Source organism: Motacilla alba, chromosome 6, assembly GCF_015832195.1.
Source record: "Motacilla alba alba isolate MOTALB_02 chromosome 6, Motacilla_alba_V1.0_pri, whole genome shotgun sequence".
In the NCBI taxonomy this organism is placed as follows: Eukaryota; Metazoa; Chordata; class Aves; order Passeriformes; family Motacillidae; genus Motacilla; species Motacilla alba.
The window spans coordinates 1,727,907-1,745,292 of record NC_052021.1 but is presented as its reverse complement, the minus strand read 5'-3'; the positions used below and the strand labels follow the sequence as shown (position 1 = coordinate 1,745,292).

The 17,386-nt window shown below is 44.7% G+C and overlaps 1 protein-coding gene and 2 non-coding genes across 8 annotated transcripts in view; all 3 read right to left on the bottom strand.

The window, feature by feature from the left end:
• CCAR1 (cell division cycle and apoptosis regulator 1) overlaps nucleotides 1–17,386 on the bottom strand; it is a 28,692-nt gene extending 11,306 nt beyond the window's left edge. The window contains exons 1-15 of one of the 6 annotated variants that reach the window (XM_038140506.1): nucleotides 17,267–17,386; nucleotides 16,193–16,311; nucleotides 9,723–9,973; nucleotides 9,187–9,231; nucleotides 8,481–8,513; nucleotides 7,326–7,519; nucleotides 6,694–6,808; nucleotides 6,428–6,617; nucleotides 5,136–5,268; nucleotides 4,676–4,837; nucleotides 4,031–4,256; nucleotides 2,940–3,053; nucleotides 1,943–2,109; nucleotides 1,005–1,215; nucleotides 117–200 (exon numbers count right to left, since the gene is read on the bottom strand). In XM_038140506.1, coding sequence (XP_037996434.1) covers nucleotides 117–200; nucleotides 1,005–1,215; nucleotides 1,943–2,109; nucleotides 2,940–3,053; nucleotides 4,031–4,256; nucleotides 4,676–4,837; nucleotides 5,136–5,268; nucleotides 6,428–6,617; nucleotides 6,694–6,808; nucleotides 7,326–7,519; nucleotides 8,481–8,513; nucleotides 9,187–9,231; nucleotides 9,723–9,973; nucleotides 16,193–16,311; nucleotides 17,267–17,310 — 2,088 coding nt within the window. In that variant the 5' untranslated portion in view covers nucleotides 17,311–17,386. The remainder of the gene's footprint in view (nucleotides 1–116; nucleotides 201–1,004; nucleotides 1,216–1,942; nucleotides 2,110–2,939; nucleotides 3,054–4,030; nucleotides 4,257–4,675; nucleotides 4,838–5,135; nucleotides 5,269–6,427; nucleotides 6,618–6,693; nucleotides 6,809–7,325; nucleotides 7,520–8,480; nucleotides 8,514–9,186; nucleotides 9,232–9,722; nucleotides 9,974–16,192; nucleotides 16,312–17,266) is intronic. The other 5 variants (XM_038140507.1, XM_038140509.1, XM_038140511.1 and 2 more) reach the window with 5 other exon arrangements.
• Nucleotides 2,260–2,323, bottom strand: LOC119702945. Its single transcript, XR_005257493.1, has one exon. It is a non-coding gene; the product is annotated as a small nucleolar RNA SNORD98 (small nucleolar RNA).
• LOC119702944 lies at nucleotides 3,590–3,653 on the bottom strand. Its single transcript, XR_005257492.1, has one exon. It is a non-coding gene; the product is annotated as a small nucleolar RNA SNORD98 (small nucleolar RNA).

Below are 17,386 nucleotides of genomic sequence, written 5' to 3'. Positions count from 1 at the left end.
AGCAAAACACTACTGAAGTTTTCTTGCTCAGTTAAGGAAGCATACTGCTGCATTTCAGGTCATGTCTTAAAAATGAAAAAGTACAACAGAACTAAACTTTCAGAAGTGTTTGTTACCTTCATTGTTTTTGGATCCAGTTTAGACCAGTGTGTAGGCGTAGAGATCTCTTTAGCTTCCCCATCATCCTTTTCCTCTTCATCCTGACAAACAAAATTTCAAAATTATCATTCAGAAAGCTTGAAAGCATTTCAGTTATTTTTTAAATTCTGTTGCTGATCTGTGCAAGGTCACAACTGTTTCAGATAGTCTTCTCCTAAAGTTATTATTTAGACAAGTTCACACACACATTCTACCACTTTATAAATGATCACAGTGCCACTCAGCCAATACAAGCCAGATCTGTGGAACACAAAAGGGTGATAAGCAACACCACAAAGGATATTGGGGTTACACAGACACTGCTGGTCTCCAGTAACCACACAGCGGGTGATCTTCCCCCACATTTTAAATCCCCCAAATTACTCTTTGGTCAGCCAGACCTTCCCTTATTCCAAGATGCTGATCAGCCACATGGCCTGAAATTCAGATGTTTCAGACTAATGTTTGTTCAATTTCAAAGATCACAATTAGAACTGGCCACAAGAGAGAATTTAGAAATTTCAGAAAATGGCAAAATGTTTGAAGACAGCTATTCATAAACTGAATCTCACTCAACAACTGGTCCCAGATTCCAGCAACTACGTCTACGATAAAAATTTCTGCGCATCGTAAGCACAATTTAATTCCGTTTGTGATATCAGCATACACGTTTAAAGTTAGTGAACTAGCTGAAATAAAAATAGAAAGCAACATTCACTACACTGCTGAAAGCTGGTTTACCAGTCATTGTTACCAGTTATGTTCCTCCTATGTATGTATGTTGTGTAGTATGTGGTGTGCATTTTGTGCCTGTGTTCCTGTGCCTGTGAGAAGCAGAAATAGAAAAAGGGATTAGCGTTCAGTGCCTGTTCTCCATCAGCCTCCTTGCGTTCACCCTGAAGCTTCTCGACCAGCTGCTGCTTGTATCCTCGGGAGAGGGTTTCCCACTCTGAGCGGGTGGGAAGGCAATGCCAAACATCCGGGAAAAATAAAACCACTGTCTCCACATGAGCTGGAACTGTACGCCCCTTGTGGGTCTCCTCAGGGCGATGGTAGCGAATCTCTGCAAAACGGTACCTGTTGCAAGGGAAGAAGCATGTTGGAAAAAAAATTCTACAATACATTTTAAAGAGCCTAGATCACTTGTAGCACATCAAGTAAAGAAATTTTGCTGCAAGACCTTGAGGTTTATCTAAAGAAAAAAATTATGGAAGCCATATTTTCTCTTCCGGCACACTTGCAAAAAGGTATCGCAACTGGAAAGGAGGAAAATCAACAAAATGCTTTTTATACAACTTGTTGTTTAGCCCAAGTAGGTTTTATGTGCAAACAGAAGTTGTTGAAGAACTTCAAATTTAGCATACAATAGGCTTTCCTGGTATTGGTACAACCACAGAGAGTGTTAACGCAGGACAGAAACTCATCAAGAGAAAATATGGCTGTATAACAAACGGCTATTTATTTATAACAAAAGAATAATGAAATGAAGTTCTCTTGACGATCCTCTCCAGCTATGCACAAAATGAAAAATATTTTCAACGCACATTCATTAAAAAAATTACAGTATAACATGTCAAAATAAACCCAGAATTTTTAATTAGTTCTTAATGCAGTATTCAGCACAGTTGGCACCAATCAAGCTGATTACCAAACAGAACATCCTTTGAGTAGTTCACCTGAACTACCAAGAGCGGTTGACAAAGAAAAGAGTTTTTCCAGCTTTTTTTTTTTTTTTTTTTTAAGTCCTGGTAACAGACAAGTATTTATTTCTACAATGGACTTGGCTTTGCAGTACAGTACTTACCATTGCGTGCACACACTTAAGTCAATCCCTGTAAGAGCCTTGCAACAACGAATTGCCGTCTTTATCAGCACCGAAGGGTCCTTTTCTGGATCAGGTCCATCCAGTGAGGGGGACCAGTGTCCTCCAATAGCCATAGCTTCATCTTTGCCTTTCATACCCACTAAAAACTAGACAAAAAGAGTCTTCTGAATGTTCCCCTGCTAGGGGTAAAAGGTCATTTTCCCAAAGTGCAAAGAATATTTCATAGCACACACACTGAAATCCGTGAGTAAACCGTGAAATTATTTTCAAATCTGAAAATGAAAATCAGTCAAGAAGAGTTCAGTTATTTTTTTCCACAGATTATTTCAGCAATGGAATAGGTTTAAAACATCATCACTCATTCTTGCTTTCAAGATTTTCCATCAAGTTTGTTTACTGGTGTGCCTTGTCCCTTTGCAATTAAAACCTTTTTAACTCAAAAGACAGAGAGTAACTTAAATGGTGTCTTAACTCTGATACACATTCATAGATGTGCCTGCTTAAAAGCGAAGAAGAAAATCTATGGAAGGTGAGACCACAAGAGCATCATGCCTATAAATGAAAGTATTCCCATCTGCTGTAAGTTAGAATTTAACTGGAAAACAAGTGTGCTGTCCTGAAACACCACAGCACTTACAGCTCGTTCAGTTTAATGGTTTAAGCATCACTTAACACAATGGCTGCTTAACTGTTGCTTCATGGGTATTCTCTTCACAGCTGAGCCCTTACAAAATCAGTAAGTGCTTGTAAAAAGCAGCTAACAAAGTTAATTATTTTAGTTAAACTAAGTGGAACAAAGCAGTAAATGTGAAGCTCCTATAAAGTGGAAAAAGAATTGACATATAAACTAGGTCTCTTCAGAGGGAAAATGAAGTCATCATTCAGCTGTCTACAAGCTCCTCTCTTACTGTCAAAAACAGTAAAGCTCCATAACCAACCTTTATTGCCAAAATGTCTGGCATGGAAGCATACTTACCTTTACAAGTCTAGCAGGATGCTGAAATCCATCACGAAGTTCTTGGGGATCCTCAGCCAGAGCACATGACTTGTGGTAGAGATCTTCCATGCTGGGACTAGCCATCAGCATCACCTGTGGTGCAAGTCAGAGCACTCTGGTGAAGGCCTCACCACAACTGATGAACAACGACCACAACTGGCACACACACACACCAAAGCTTCACAAGGCTGCTCTATACCCTAAACAGGTGTATGGCAAAACAGAATGCTCCTTCTCAGTTACTGTGCTTCAAAGCTCAGCCTTCTGAAAGGCAGCTCTGGCTCTGCACAAACAGACTGAAGAACCAGCATATCTGATACTCGAGCAAAGGCTTTATGGCTTTTGTACAGAAAAGTAAGTTAAGTCTCTCTCTATCTGAATGCCAAACTATGCTGCATCAAGGGCTGTAATCATATAAAAAAGATGCCTTTATCAAAACATGTTCCTAAAACCTGTTTCATTTGAAGTCTGTCATTAAAACAGGTCTGAGATTTTTAGGGCAATCTGTGTTAGAAGTATTACATGTTAAAGATAGATCTCAATCTACTTCAAACAAAATAAATATTGAGATGAACAGGAAAGAAGGAAAGAAAATACCACTAAACAGAATAACACAAATTGCACAGAAAGAGTTCAGTTATTTTTTTCCACAGATTATTTCAGCAATGGAATAGGTTTAAAACATCATCACTCCTTCCTGCTTTCAAGATTTTCCATCAAGTTCATATTGAAGGAATAAAAAGGACTCCATTAACTACTCAAAATGAATTGCCTAAGAAATCATTCAGAGACCTTGCAGGAGCTGGCTTTCTTTCCTATAATCACATCACTGCAACTGAGTGCAGACAATGGAAGAGCCCTCTGCAAGCACAAGATTTAGCACAGCTCTAGCAACAGAAAAACAAACTGAATTTGAGTTTGATTCCCTAAGCTCTACGTACTAGCTTTCTACTGAAAAGTTTAAAACACTGTACTTTGCTCCAATGGCTGCAGAATGTCTTCAGTTCAGTTATACCCACTTTTGCACCCTATTGATAAAAAATTTCTAATCAATGGAAAAGCACACAAACCTTAGCACTGTAGAGATGATCAGCATCAGGTGGATCAAGGACAGCAGCGTTCTTGTCTATAGGATCTACTTCTCTATGCATTACATAGAAATTACAGTAGTTTCCCAGCTGAAATGGTCTAGACATAGGGAAAGCATCCACCCACGTAAACTGAGCATCAAAGAAGTCACTGGGGATATACAAGTTCTGGTAACGCCTCCTCAGCTCCATCATATCACAGCTACGGCTGAAAGACATGGCAGTATTTAAAGATACAGCAATTAGGAGCTTTTAACAAAGTACATCATCAAGAGGTACATTAATTGGCAATACAACCACTGTATATTTGATGCTGCATATGTAAAATCTCAAGAACATTGCGTTTGAATGTCATGGATGAAGTTTAAAAAAGGTAACTATTAAACACTCTTCCAATTCAGGTGTCTGCACGTTATGGAACATTCACTAAACAATGCTATAAAGCTATTTTGCAATAGCACTCTAAAGACCTCCAACAGGTTCACCATACAAGGTTCTTAGCCATTACATACTTGACCCTTCTGCAGTCAGGATCATCATCCAACGCCCACGTGGGCTGACACAGCTCACAGCAGCTGTGCCACGATGAAGTGCACTGTAGGCAAACATCTGGCACTATAAACATACCAGTCCAATGAGAACTTGGAGAACTGCACGGTGTAACGAGGAACGACGCGCCGCGGTCTGCGCGGGGACCTCTCCCTCTCCCGTCGGGGCGATCGCTCCCGGGAGCGTTTCCTCTGGGGAGATCTTTCCCGGGACCTGCGTCTCTCTCGCTCTCTTTCACGACTTCAAGAAAACACACAGAATGCAAATATTTTTGCAGGCTGGTCAGACAAAGTGATTTCTAGCACAACAGAAGTCAGACCTGTCAGAGACAACTCAAACAAGGGAAGTTTCAGTACAGTCTCTTTACAAGGGAAACTGATTACAGAACCCCTTACTTTCTGGTAGATAAGAACTCTTCCCTAATTCCTAAGGGTAAAACCACTTGTGGGTCTTGCTGACCCACTCTGGAGCAAGCAGCTCAGCTCTGGGTGAGTAAAGGTCTTGCTGGAATGCTTGGATCTCAGTCCGGTCTACGTACCTCCTGTCATCTTTTCGGTTTGGCATAGGGTCTCCACCTCGGTCATTCCTCCCAGAAAATCTGGATGGTGGGTCCAGTCTTCGAGCCGGTTGTGGCTGTGAAACCAGACGGACTGGGGGCTGCAGCAAACCACCTGAACAGAATGTACAGCATCAATACAGAACAGAGGACAACTACCTACACTTGGCAAACACTGCTGCTTACAGCTGCTTCCCTTGTGTACATTTTCTAACCTAACTCTACTGTCAGATTTATCCATTATTGACACCCACCCAGAGAAACTCAAGAGACCTAAGCTTTTCTTCACTGAGGAAAACTGTATCCAAGTGAAATTGGCTTAAAAGCGTCTTCTTGAGATGGAAGCTAATATAACCTAGCACATAGAATTCATCTTAATAAACAGCTAAGCCTTTTCAAAAACTTAAATTACAGATATACTACCTACTGATTGAACTGAAGGAAAATTGAAACCCTCATTTTAAGGCTATTCATACATAAAAATAACTGGCACCCTGAAAAACTGTTCTAAATCAATGTACTATACTGCTACAATTATAATAATAATATAATAATCAATCATTATACTGCTACATCAATCCCTCAGCATGTAATTTCTTTGCCTCAAGGCATTTAACCAAGTGACTTAAGTGGAGCAAATGTTACTAAACACCAACGAACGACTAGGACTAATCAGACCGTAGTAAGCATTTATGCAAAACAGTTCTGCTTTGGTTCTTCTGCCCTTGCTTTTACTGTGTTCAGACCGGTCCTAATATTATCACTTCTACCACTGATTCCTCAGCCACTCAAAGTTCAAGAGACTTCACAACCTTTGTTTTAGATTTGCCATGTTTGCCAGCGTTTCTTCTCTCAGATGCCAACCTGGCTAACTGAAGTTAATAAGCAAAGCAGCAATAGCTTTAAGAACACAACTGCGAAACCTGATTTTGTGGAAAACTGCAGAAGATGCTGAAGGACTGCACTGCTATTAATACTTTCAACTCCCCAGCTTGTCTGAGAAAGAACAAAAATTACATTGAATTTGCTTTTGGATTACAAAATCTTAACATGAACGGGAGTCCATGGGGAATTCACTAACCAGGTGATTTCTGAGCTACTGCAGGCAATGTGCCTCGCACAAAGGTGCAGGAAGACATATTCAATCTGAAAACTCAGCGGAGTCCTCTCCGTATTATTTCAGCTATTACTTCCACCTTCTGATCAACAAGAAAATAACCATCACCCACTGAGCACCAAAGCGACCCCCCAAGAAGCGCGCACTGAAGGAGCACCTTTCTGCTGTGGCTGCTGCAGCAGCGGCTGAGGCTGCGTCTGGAGCAGAGGTGTGATGGAGGCCGCAGAGATCTGTGCCTGCAGCAGGGACTGCGGCTGCGGCTGCGCCTGCACGCCGAAGGTCTGCTGCGCCAGGGGCTGCAGGACGGCCGGCGGCGTCTTCAGCAGCGGCTGCGCCTGGCTCTGGTTCTAGGGAGACACAGCGGGTCGGGAGGCAGCTCCACCTGGGCCGGCCGCTGCCCCGGCACCGGGCAGCCACACCTACCTGGTTGGGCAGCGTCTGGATCCTCTGGGCATTCCATTTGAACGGCATGTTGGGGTTGTAAGTAGCTTCTACCAGAACTCTGTCACCCACCTGAGGCGTCTTGCCTTTAACAGCACTGCAAATGTTACAGAAAACGTATGTGAGAGGCTTTTTCAGATAGGTTTTTTGCACGTTTCATTTGAAGGTGGGAGAAAGTAGGCAAAATTCATTAAAAAAGCTTACGGGAAGAGCATCTACCCCCAAATTCAGCATTAGTGCTACCTGCTTCAGTTCAGGTATGCACAGGAACTTAGCAATTCCCTGTCTTTGGCCATAAGGAAAAAGTTCCCCAAACAGTACCAATTTAAGACACGCAGACAGCAGGTTTTGTGCTTTTAATCACCCACAAATTCTGCAATTTCCTATTACACGAAGCTAGTAACCTCTGGGTCTCCCACCTTTGGGCTTTGTATTAAAAAAAATTCAAAAATTCACATGAAGTACCTCAGACTCAGGATCTATTAACCTCCCTGACTTTCACTGTCGAATGAAAACAACACACCGTTGCACACAGAATTGGTGTGCAATCATCTACACCTTTGGCTACCGAGAGGATCACAGAGTACATCCGCAGGCGAGCGCTCACAGCTTACCTGAGCTGAAAAAACACATCTTCATCCACAAAGCCAAAGGTGTCGTGTAGCTTAGTGACCACGCCAGTGAAGACACGCTGCTTCTGTGGCTGGGTTTGCTGCTGGCTGGAGCGGGGCGCGGGGTAGGAGACGGTGATCTGCGCTGCCGGCTGCGGCGTGGACAGGCTCAGGCTGGTGGGGAGCGCGACCGCCGGCTGCAAGCAAAGCAAAGCCAAGGCTCAGTGCTGTAACAGCTGCCACGCTGACAGGGAACAGCTCCTTCAGCCACGGAGACAGCAGTTTAACGTGACTAGAGCATCTAGAATAGACATTTTCAGACCGTGGAAGTTTCTTGTGGGTTTTGTTGGGTTGCTGGTTTTTTTTGAAGATGACATGTTTCTTACTTTGAATGAAGACTGGTTTTGTTTATCCTTCTTTTTTACAAGAGTCAGCTTCCCCCAAAAATGTACCTTGTCCAGACAAAAAGCATGATGACTGCATTATTGTCTACAGGCAACCCACACAGTGGGCCTGAAGTGGAGATAAACTCCCAGCTTTGCTAGGAATAAACACTTAAGAGGTCATTCTGCATTTATATCCCACCTGGAATATTAGAAGTCAGTAAAGGCTGAGAACAACACAAACCCTTCCCTAACTCAACAGGTCAAAAGCAGAACACAGCAAGGTAATGAAATCAAGTCAAACATTTTTACCTTTTTAAAGCCTGTTTAAAAGTTCAAGTGAAAAAGGGACTAGAGAAGTTTGCAATGTGTTAATGGCTGCATGTTTTAAACCCGTCAAGCTCAGCAAGATTCTTTTTAAACCTCTTTATACACATACTGTTAATACAGGAAATTAAATTCCTTCACAAAGAAGAGAAAGATTTCCCCCATTTGTTATTTACTGCAAAACAACTGGACACTTGAAGTTCAAACAAAAAAAAATTAAAATATAATCAACACACATGTTCCCTTCAAGTTTAAGGAAAAGTGGTTGCTATAAATTTTTGAAATCAAGGCTATGCATATTTTAACATCTGGATAAAATAAACCTGTACCAATAAAATGTCCATTCATATCAGTTCTTTTACAGATTAAAATACCAAGATGTCACAAATTTGCACTCTTGCATTATCTGTGTTTGGGGATGAAGACCAAACAATAAAACCAAACTAACCTGAGTTAAAAGGGTCTGCTGAGGTTGCTGCAACTTAAAATAAATAAAGTTATAAATTAATTTTATATGCTTAAGGAAATTGTACAATTCTACCTCCTCTTTACAAGTAAGAGTTTTTGCTTAATCTGAGTCAGTTAATAGTCCTTTAGGGCTTGATCATTTCAGCAGTTTGCACATCTGTAAAACTGTGCTTGTGGGGTTAATTTTGAGATTGTATAACCCAGGTTTATACAGAAAGGAAAAATGCTAAATTTTTTTGAACTGAAAGTTAATAGCAATACCAAAAAAATTTTGGCAGCTGGAACAGCTTAGGCACATAATTCCCTTGTACTTTTATTCTTTTTAAAAAATCCTGTTAAGTTAGAAGATCATAATAAAAATCCAAAAGGGAACGTTTTTGGACAGCGTCTTTCCAGCAGTTAAAATACACGGCCCTGTTTGGAGCAAAGTTCAGCAGAGAATCATTTACACATGGAAAAGTACGTAGTTTTAAAATTTGTTTTTGCAGGAAGGTAGGCAGGTTTCCATTCTGCATACATCTTTCCAAGTTTATGAACTTCAAGCTCTCTTTTGCCACACAAAGTATTACTTAAGTTTCTTTAACAACTTCCCACATGAGGATGATTTCGGAGACAAATCCTACAAGACACACAATCAACATTATTTTAAAGTTATTTGTGATGTACACAGTAAGAATCAGACAAACCTGTTGTTGTACACTATAGAGAGTCTGCTGAGGTTGTGAATATTGCTGAAACAGACAAAAGCAAAATATTTCATAAACAGGAGAATTATTACCACAATAATATCAAATCTAAGTTACCCGCTTAGCAAGTTCTAGATAAAACCAATTAACATGTAACAATTTTAATTTAAAAATAACGAATAATATCAATGTATATAATTTTCATTAAAAATATTCTGAGCCTTTAGAGTGGGCCCTGCTGTTCTCTTTCTAGCTAAAGTTAGCGATTTGTGTTAAGCCTGATACTTAAGACAGTATTTAAGGTACATTACAAAATCATGCAAAATCCCATAGGGGATGTATATATACATAGTGATGGGAGATACTTGAGATTCTTTTTAGATGCAGCAAAACCCATTCTCCCAAAGGGCTTTCCACAGCTAAAAACCAGCTCCTCCACAGCCCATCTTCCCACCTTCACAGACTAATCCCACCACTGCCAGCTATAGTCCCCCCCTCCCGCCATCGATAAGACAGGTTCACACTGCAATGTTCACCATTTTCCATTCTCCTTTCCTCCTGGGTCCTTTAGCTTTACGCAGTTCGGGGAGCGCCGGCCGCTGTGTGTGCTTTACCTGCTGCAGGGCCGCGGCCGCGGCTGCCGCCTGCTGCTGGAGCGCGGCGCTCTGGCTCAGCTGGTAGTTGGTGGGGGTCTGCGTGGTCAGCCCCGCGGCTGCCAGCGCCGTCTGCTGCGTGTAGATGGTCGGGGAGGCTCCCAGCAGCGAGGGCTGCTGCACGCCCAGGGCAGCTGCGGAGGGAACACGGCCCGTGAGCGCCCGCAGCCGGCCCGGCTCTCGCGGGACGCGGTGCTCCGCGCCTCAGCCAGGCTCGCCGAGGCGCTGAACCAAGTTCCAAAAGTCAAGACAAAGGATCGCATCCCGCTAGCTTCTCGTCTGAACTGACCTACCAAGCTTTTCTTCTACATTCATCTACCAACAGGGAACCACAGCAGAGGAGCAGAGACCATTACACTTCCTTCTCTGGAGCCACTCGTGATTTTACAGCTCTGTAGTTGCCAAACCCACCCGCACCCACCCTCACCCCCGTGTACTTTCTTGAAGGTATTCCAGGCTCTGGATGACCCAAATGAAGATTGCTGCTCTGCTCTGTAAATTAATCCATCGCATTCTATTGAGGGCCAGAGAAAGCTTTACTGTAACAGCATCTATGAAAGACAGGCTTATGGAACGCGTCCTCTGAAATCACCAAGTTTTTGCTTCACTCAGTGCTGTCTTTGTCCCCTGTGAAGTGGGGGCTGGTGGAGAAGGAACAGCCTTGTAACAACAGTTTAAATCAGTCTGCATGTATAAGGAGACTCGAGCTCTCTCCAGCTCTTAATAGGAAGGGTTTGTGCTGCCCAGACTCAAACTGCCTACAAGGAAAGATTCGTTTATTTTATTGTCATGCCAGCTTTTAATTCACCACAGAACATAAGCAAATCATGAAGAGCAGATATGCACAGGCTATGCTTCTGATCAAGGTATACTCAAGGTTTACAGATGGATCTTTTGGGTGACATGGAGCCCTGCAAAATGCAAATCTCGGCAAAAAAACCTGCAAATGTATCTGGAAACCTGCTCCCTCTCTGGCAGGACTTTTTCAAAAAGTTATCGGCAGCTGCATGATCAAATATCACTTCATGAAACCATCAGTCTAGTCCACATGCTTAAATAAAACCAGAGAGAAACTGGGCAGGGAAACACTGCCAGCAAAAACAGGTCAGCCGGCCATCTTCAGAGCCAAGCAACATTCAAGATTAACACGATTCTTCTCTCTTCCAAAGCCATCAAAGACACGCAATGGAATGAGGAACAGATTTACAGTATTCCTGCAGAGTTTGTGCTCCACACTGTTCTTACTGATGCAAAATGAACCTTTCATTCCTGATCCAGGCATGCAGTAAAACACTGCTTGTAGCTGGTGATTGTAACCATAATGTTGTAGCCAACTCTACAGGTCCTGAATAATGTCACCCTTCCTACCACGCTGCCTTTCCAGCAGAGCAGTCTTAGCTGATGGCAATGATCACCTTATAATTATGGAATGAAACAGGAAAGAAATACATAAAATAATTCCTATCACTATGATCTGTATCAAATATTGCCACATAAGCATTCCAGGAAGTAACAGTATTTTAAAAGTGAAATCAAGCATTCTGCAGTGTACAACATTTAATTAACTTCCCCCCCTGGAAAATTCCAAAATTTGCATTTCTTTAGAAGCCAGCAAACAAAATTTGAGGCTTCTCTCATGACAAACCCTCCACTGTCTTCATCCTCTTGCCTCCTGCTTGATCACCAGCTTCAATTTGCATGTGCAGTTTGGACCATCCAGAAGGACACCCTCAACTGCATCCTCACCACTGTCTCACATAGCACACCTTAAACAGACCTTTAAATATAATTTAAAAGCTTTGCTGCTCTATCCTGGGACAACTTTCACTTTTCTTGGCTGTAACACTTTGCTGGCTCAGTCAAAGCATTCATCTTTCTCCTCTTACTTCCACATGCCGAGCAGAAATTCCCATTAGTGCAGAAATTTGCTGCATGCTGTTACCTTTGAACATGTGTGACTATGCCAGCTATTGTCATTCAGTCCAAAGTTCCATCCTAATGTTGTTCCAGCACAGGGGGATGCAGTTGGGAAGCATTACCAAAAGCAAATTCCACAAGTTTTCTCCTACTCTGTGTACCAACAGTACCCACAAAAATGCTTATTCCCAAAACCAGACCTTGGGACCATTCAGCTCTTCAGTGAATGGCAATTTCCATTTCAGCATGACCCAGAATTATTCCAAGCAATTCCCAGCCCATCCTAAGACCCTTATCCCATTTTGTCAACTAAGGAAAACCAAGAAATTTTGCCATCTCTACTGTCAGTTTTTGAGCATTTAATATTAACTGGGTATCTATTGTCTTCAACACTGCAGATCAACCTACTAAGAAAGAGCCAAGACAGCCAAGATCCTCTCAAAGGATAACACCTGTAGTAACAAGTTTTTCAAAGCTGTATCTTGTTCCCACTGATTTGCCCCGAAGTATTCCAGGACTTTCATCTGACTGCCTTTCATCTGTGTACTCATCTTGGTCAAACAGGCTCCAATTAATTAGGCAACTGAGTTAAAATAAAAAAAAAAGAAGAGAACAAAAAGGAAAAATCACACAGAAAAACAAGAGACAGAGAATGAATCAGAATGAGTCTGGAATTGACATCTACTGCCACAAGCATCTGCAGCGGCAAACAATAGTTTCTTAGGATTTGTAATCATCTCAGTAAGTACAGTGATGGAGATGCCTTCCTTCAAATCCAGGGCAAACAACTCCCACTGGCACCAAATACTGTGTGGCACCTCCAGCTGGAAGGGCTCAGACAGAAACTGGGGTCCTGGGCTGCAGCTCTGGGCTAGGTCATAGACATTCCTGTTGCAACCAACACAAAGACAGTATTTAGTAGACAGACCCTCTTCCTACCCCAAAACCCTAAAGACCCCTAGAAGTTAGGGAAACATCTTCAAAATACACAGCTACATAGGTCTCCTTGGTCAGTGACGTAGGTTTATCGGAATTGCAGTGAAGGAGTACCCTATGCAGGGCTTGGGACACTGCTCACAGCTGTCAAAAATGGTGAGATCGGGCCCTTGGGCTTTCAAGTTTCTTTAAGCTTCACACACTTGCAATACAAACATCACACAACCCACTCCAAAACCACTCCTTTTAACAGGCACGCAGCAGAAACCAGGCTGAGCCCATGTGTCATGGGACATCTGTTTACAGCAAGCCAGCACACTGCGCACCAGCTCCTATTCCTCAGTGGGCTGAGATTCAGCACAGGCTCACCCTGGCCTCACACACTCTTCAGTCACCTCACAGGGCCACCAGCAAGAGCAAGGCGCTAAGCTCCAGGCACTGCAGCTCTCAGCAGCTGCACCATTCCTCCCTCCAACGCTATTAAGTCTTGGTACAGCAAAGACAACACCACCAATCGGGCAGAACACAGCAGAGCCAGGACTTCCCCAGCACCACAGCTCTACAAACCCAGGCTTTTCATCACAACCCATAAACAGCACGGGGCAAGCAGTGTGACACAAACCAGAGAGGTGCCAAAAATGAAGAGCTAGAGAGGAGGAGGGAATTCTCCTTTGCAGGCGTTTCAGGAGTTTGCACATCATTATGCAAGTTAAAAGTAATTTTCTGTAGTAGGCATGATTTAATTTATTCTTTAACAATGCTTAACCACCATGGTGGGGGCTTTATTCTGGTTTTAGTCTTGTGATGCATAAAAGCATGAGATGAGGAGCAGACAAAAATTCACTGTGGTACATGTAAGAGTTTCTCTTCACATATTGATCTCTGCTGGCACCTGGAATTGCCCATCCCTCTTCTAATTCCACAGAGAGTAATTAATAAACACTCCCAAAGGGATCACAGACCCTTCATTACATAGCACTCAGTCTGCAACCAGTGTGCCACACCTTAAAAATTAAGAGCTTTAACTCATTTAGTTACTTCTTCACCAGGGATGGCCAAGACAGCATCCACGTCAGATATTTTAAAAAAAAATCCATCAAAAAGTCCCTAAACCAAAACTATGAAAAACACAAACCCCCAACACTGATACTACCTTTTTTGCAATTATCAAATTGGGTTTCTACACAATCACTCACTGCTTCTGACAGCTTGAAAAAAACTGTGTATCATGTTGTTTGTGTTACAAAAATCCAGATCTCCTTCCCTCATACCCAAGCACCCCAAAGCTTCGGAGAAGGAACCTGACACTTGGATAAAAACAGCTGGCATGCATAAATTCATGTAACAGCTTTGGCCAACCCTCTGAAAGGATGTTTTAAAAATGAGTTTGCTAACACTGAGGTTCATGAGGATAAGCCAATATGCACCATTTCTTGGGTGCAACACGGGTGAGCAGCAGTTGAGGCTGGTCGGCACACCTGAGCCCTGACAGCACCTCTTCCTCAGGAATACAGCCTCCCTGGGAGGTCACAGCTTCACACTGAAAGGGGCAAGTTCAAGCAGAAACACTGCTCTTCAGCTCCCAGCAGTGTCAAAGGGCACTGCTCACCTCCCAAAAGATGCCTCCCGTGCTCTTTGTATGTACTGTGAATTAAAAAAGCGGGGGAACAAATATGTACTAAAACAGCAGCTGGAGGCAGACACGGTGGCTGTACTGCAGCAGGAACAGGAAAGCACACCAACACGTGAAGAGAACACCAGGAACAGGAAGGAACGTGGAGCTAGCACAGGAAGAAGGCAGAAGTGCAACCAGACGTTACATCTTTAGCGGCTCTGATGTTTGAGTCAGGTGCTGCTGGGTCAGAGGAACAGCTACAAAGCCCTGCAGACGCTGGCCTCATTGAGAGGTGAAAACTCTCCCAGCAACTGATGTACCAGTCCCACCCCAGCAACATTTGCACCTCATCTAATTTAAGGAGGCTCAGAAGTGGGCTGGCCCAGGCAGAGTCACAAGCACTAGAAAAGGGCTAAGAGGCTGATGCATGCTCCATCCAGCCCTCCTCCAGGGCCCCCTCCTGCTCCTACCTCAGCAAGCTCTAAGATGACTGCCAGCTCCTCCCCTTGGCAGGTTTTGTGCAGCTTTCCCTCTGGAACAGGACGTGGAGCTGGTCCTGCCCCTTCCCCCACTATTTCTGAGGCATCAGCTGTCACATCAGCCCGCACTCCAAGAACAGTCCAGCCCAGGAGCTCCCACTCTTTGACTGCTCCAGGGCCTCCCCCAGTCTGACACGAGAACCAAAAGCAAAGTTTGTCTCTCCCGCATTCCCAAGCCCTTCCAGCTGTTAGGGACTTTCTCACAGAAGGAGATAGTGCCATTTGGATAAGGGAAGTGCGAGCAGTTCAGAGAAACAGAGAAAAACTAACTGCCTGTGGGCAGCTGCTTAGGGACAGCAACAGCTCAGGCAGGGAAGGGAGCACGGAGGAAAAGGCCCACTGGGACCAAGCGCTGCGAGGCACACGGGGGGTGCTCACTGCCTGGGGATACACAGTGTGAGAGTGGAGCAGTGCCCACGGGAACACTGCAGAGGATTCACCTCGGCAAAGAAAACTCAGTCAGGAGAGGAGAACCCAGAACCCACACGTCCGGAACCCTCTGAGCGCCACAGCTCTGCTGAGCTCTCTTCACACTGCACACACAACTCCAATATTTAATTTACACACTATTTGTACTCAAGAAAAGCACAAGGCACTCCAGAACTGGAAATGGAAGCAACAAAATTCATCATGCATCAAGCTCCACATCCTTGCCTCAAACCTTCTGTGCTGTAAGCCAACGTGCAAATGGAGCCAGCCAGGTTTTTTAACCAGCGGCTTGCAATTGATAACACTTCTCAGCTAAATCAAAGGAAACTCTCTACCATTATTAGGGCAATACCTCTGCTGACAGGGACCTTTAAAATCAAATCCTGCATGAAAAAATAAATACCCCCCCTTCTCACCCAAGTAACAAATTTCAGAGAACTTTCTACTATAGGGATAATAGCTAATCTATTAATAAAACAAATGAATAAAATAATTTTTTAAACATTGATTCAGGCTGCCAGGAAATGAAACTCGGGCAACACTTAAGAAATCTGTAATGCCTTAGTGGAGTTGATATTATTTAGTCCAGAACCATGTAATTTAATAGGAGGTAATTTAATTTACACATCTTGGGCTATGACTAACTTGATACGTTGTTTATTGACTGAAACAATCAATACAAATTCACCGGGGATTTTACTCACACCCTTAAGAAAACCAAATAACAAACAAAACCAACAGACAGTATCAGGCATCGGCTTTTAAAGTCTCTCTTGTGGGAAAGAACTCCCGGTTTAAACCACCCAAATAGACCTGAGATAAGTTAGCCAGCATCGTGCCACTCTGAAGTGCATACCCAAGTATGGAATCTCCAAATCTACTGGATGTCAGGGTTCAAACACCGAGTGTAAACTGACCTGGCTGAGACACCGCAGTGGCTGTAAACTGAGTAGCCCAAGGGGGATTTTTCTGTCCTCCAAACTGAGCCATGGCAGAAGGTAGAATCGCCCGGGTGTCTATCTTCCGTAACTGCAATCTAGTAAAAGAAAGCGCAGCTGCAATCTTTGAAACAAACACCGTCAAGCTGTTTTAAATCTGGGCCAAAAAAAAAATTTAAAAAAAAAAAATACAAAAAACCAAAAACAAAACAAATAAAAAAACCCAAACAATACCCAGCCGACCAAAAAACTAAAAACAAACCAAAAAAACCACCACCAAAAAAACAACCTCAAAACCAGAAAAGAAAAAACAAAAACAAAGTGTCTCGAAATATTAATTTAACATCCCTAAAGCCTGCAGGGCAACATGCGTCGCGTATGGGGAACACAGAAAGTTGTAAGGCAAGTTATTTTATTTTCCTAAGGCACAATCGCCATCTCCCACTTCTCGGAAATGGGACTAACGCGACTCAAAACGCAAAACGCGTTCCCATTTCCAGGAAGACTGAGGGAAAGGTGACTCCGCGGAGCCAAGAATCTCTATTTGTTGTTTGTTTCCCACGGCCGCGGGGAAGCGCTGGCGGCAGAGCGCCGTTCGCGGTGCCGCGCGGCCGCTCCGCTCCGGGGCACCGGGGCCCGGCGGCCTCGGGAGCCGGGAACCACGCGGGCCGGGCCGGGCCGGGCCGCACCAGCCCCGCCGCCTCCCGCCGGCCCTGGGCCCGCGCCCGCCGCTCGCCACCGGGGCCCGTGAGAGCTCCTTTACCCCCTCGGCAGCCTCCGCTCCCGGCCGCGCGTCCGGGCCCCGCCGCCGGGCGGAAAGCGCCGCACGGGAGAAAGGCAAAGGGAGGCGGAGGCGGAGGCGGCGGCGGCGCCGGGCCGGGCGGGCGGGAAGCGGGGCCTTCCCGCCCCTTCCCCCTCCTCCTTCTCCTCCTCCCTCCTCGTCCTCCTCCCGCCGCCCCCGTCCGCCCCGCGGCCCCGGCCCGGCCCGGCCCCGCTCCGGGGCAGCCGCCGCGGCCCGCGCGCCCCCGGCCCCTCGCGCCGCGCCCGCGGTACCTGCGCGGGACCGCGCCGCCGCCATCGCCGCCCGCCCCGCGCATGCGCCACAGCCCCGCGCTACGTCACGGCTGCGACCGCGCGAGGCGGCGCGCGCCCGGCCCTGCCGCGTGCGGGGCC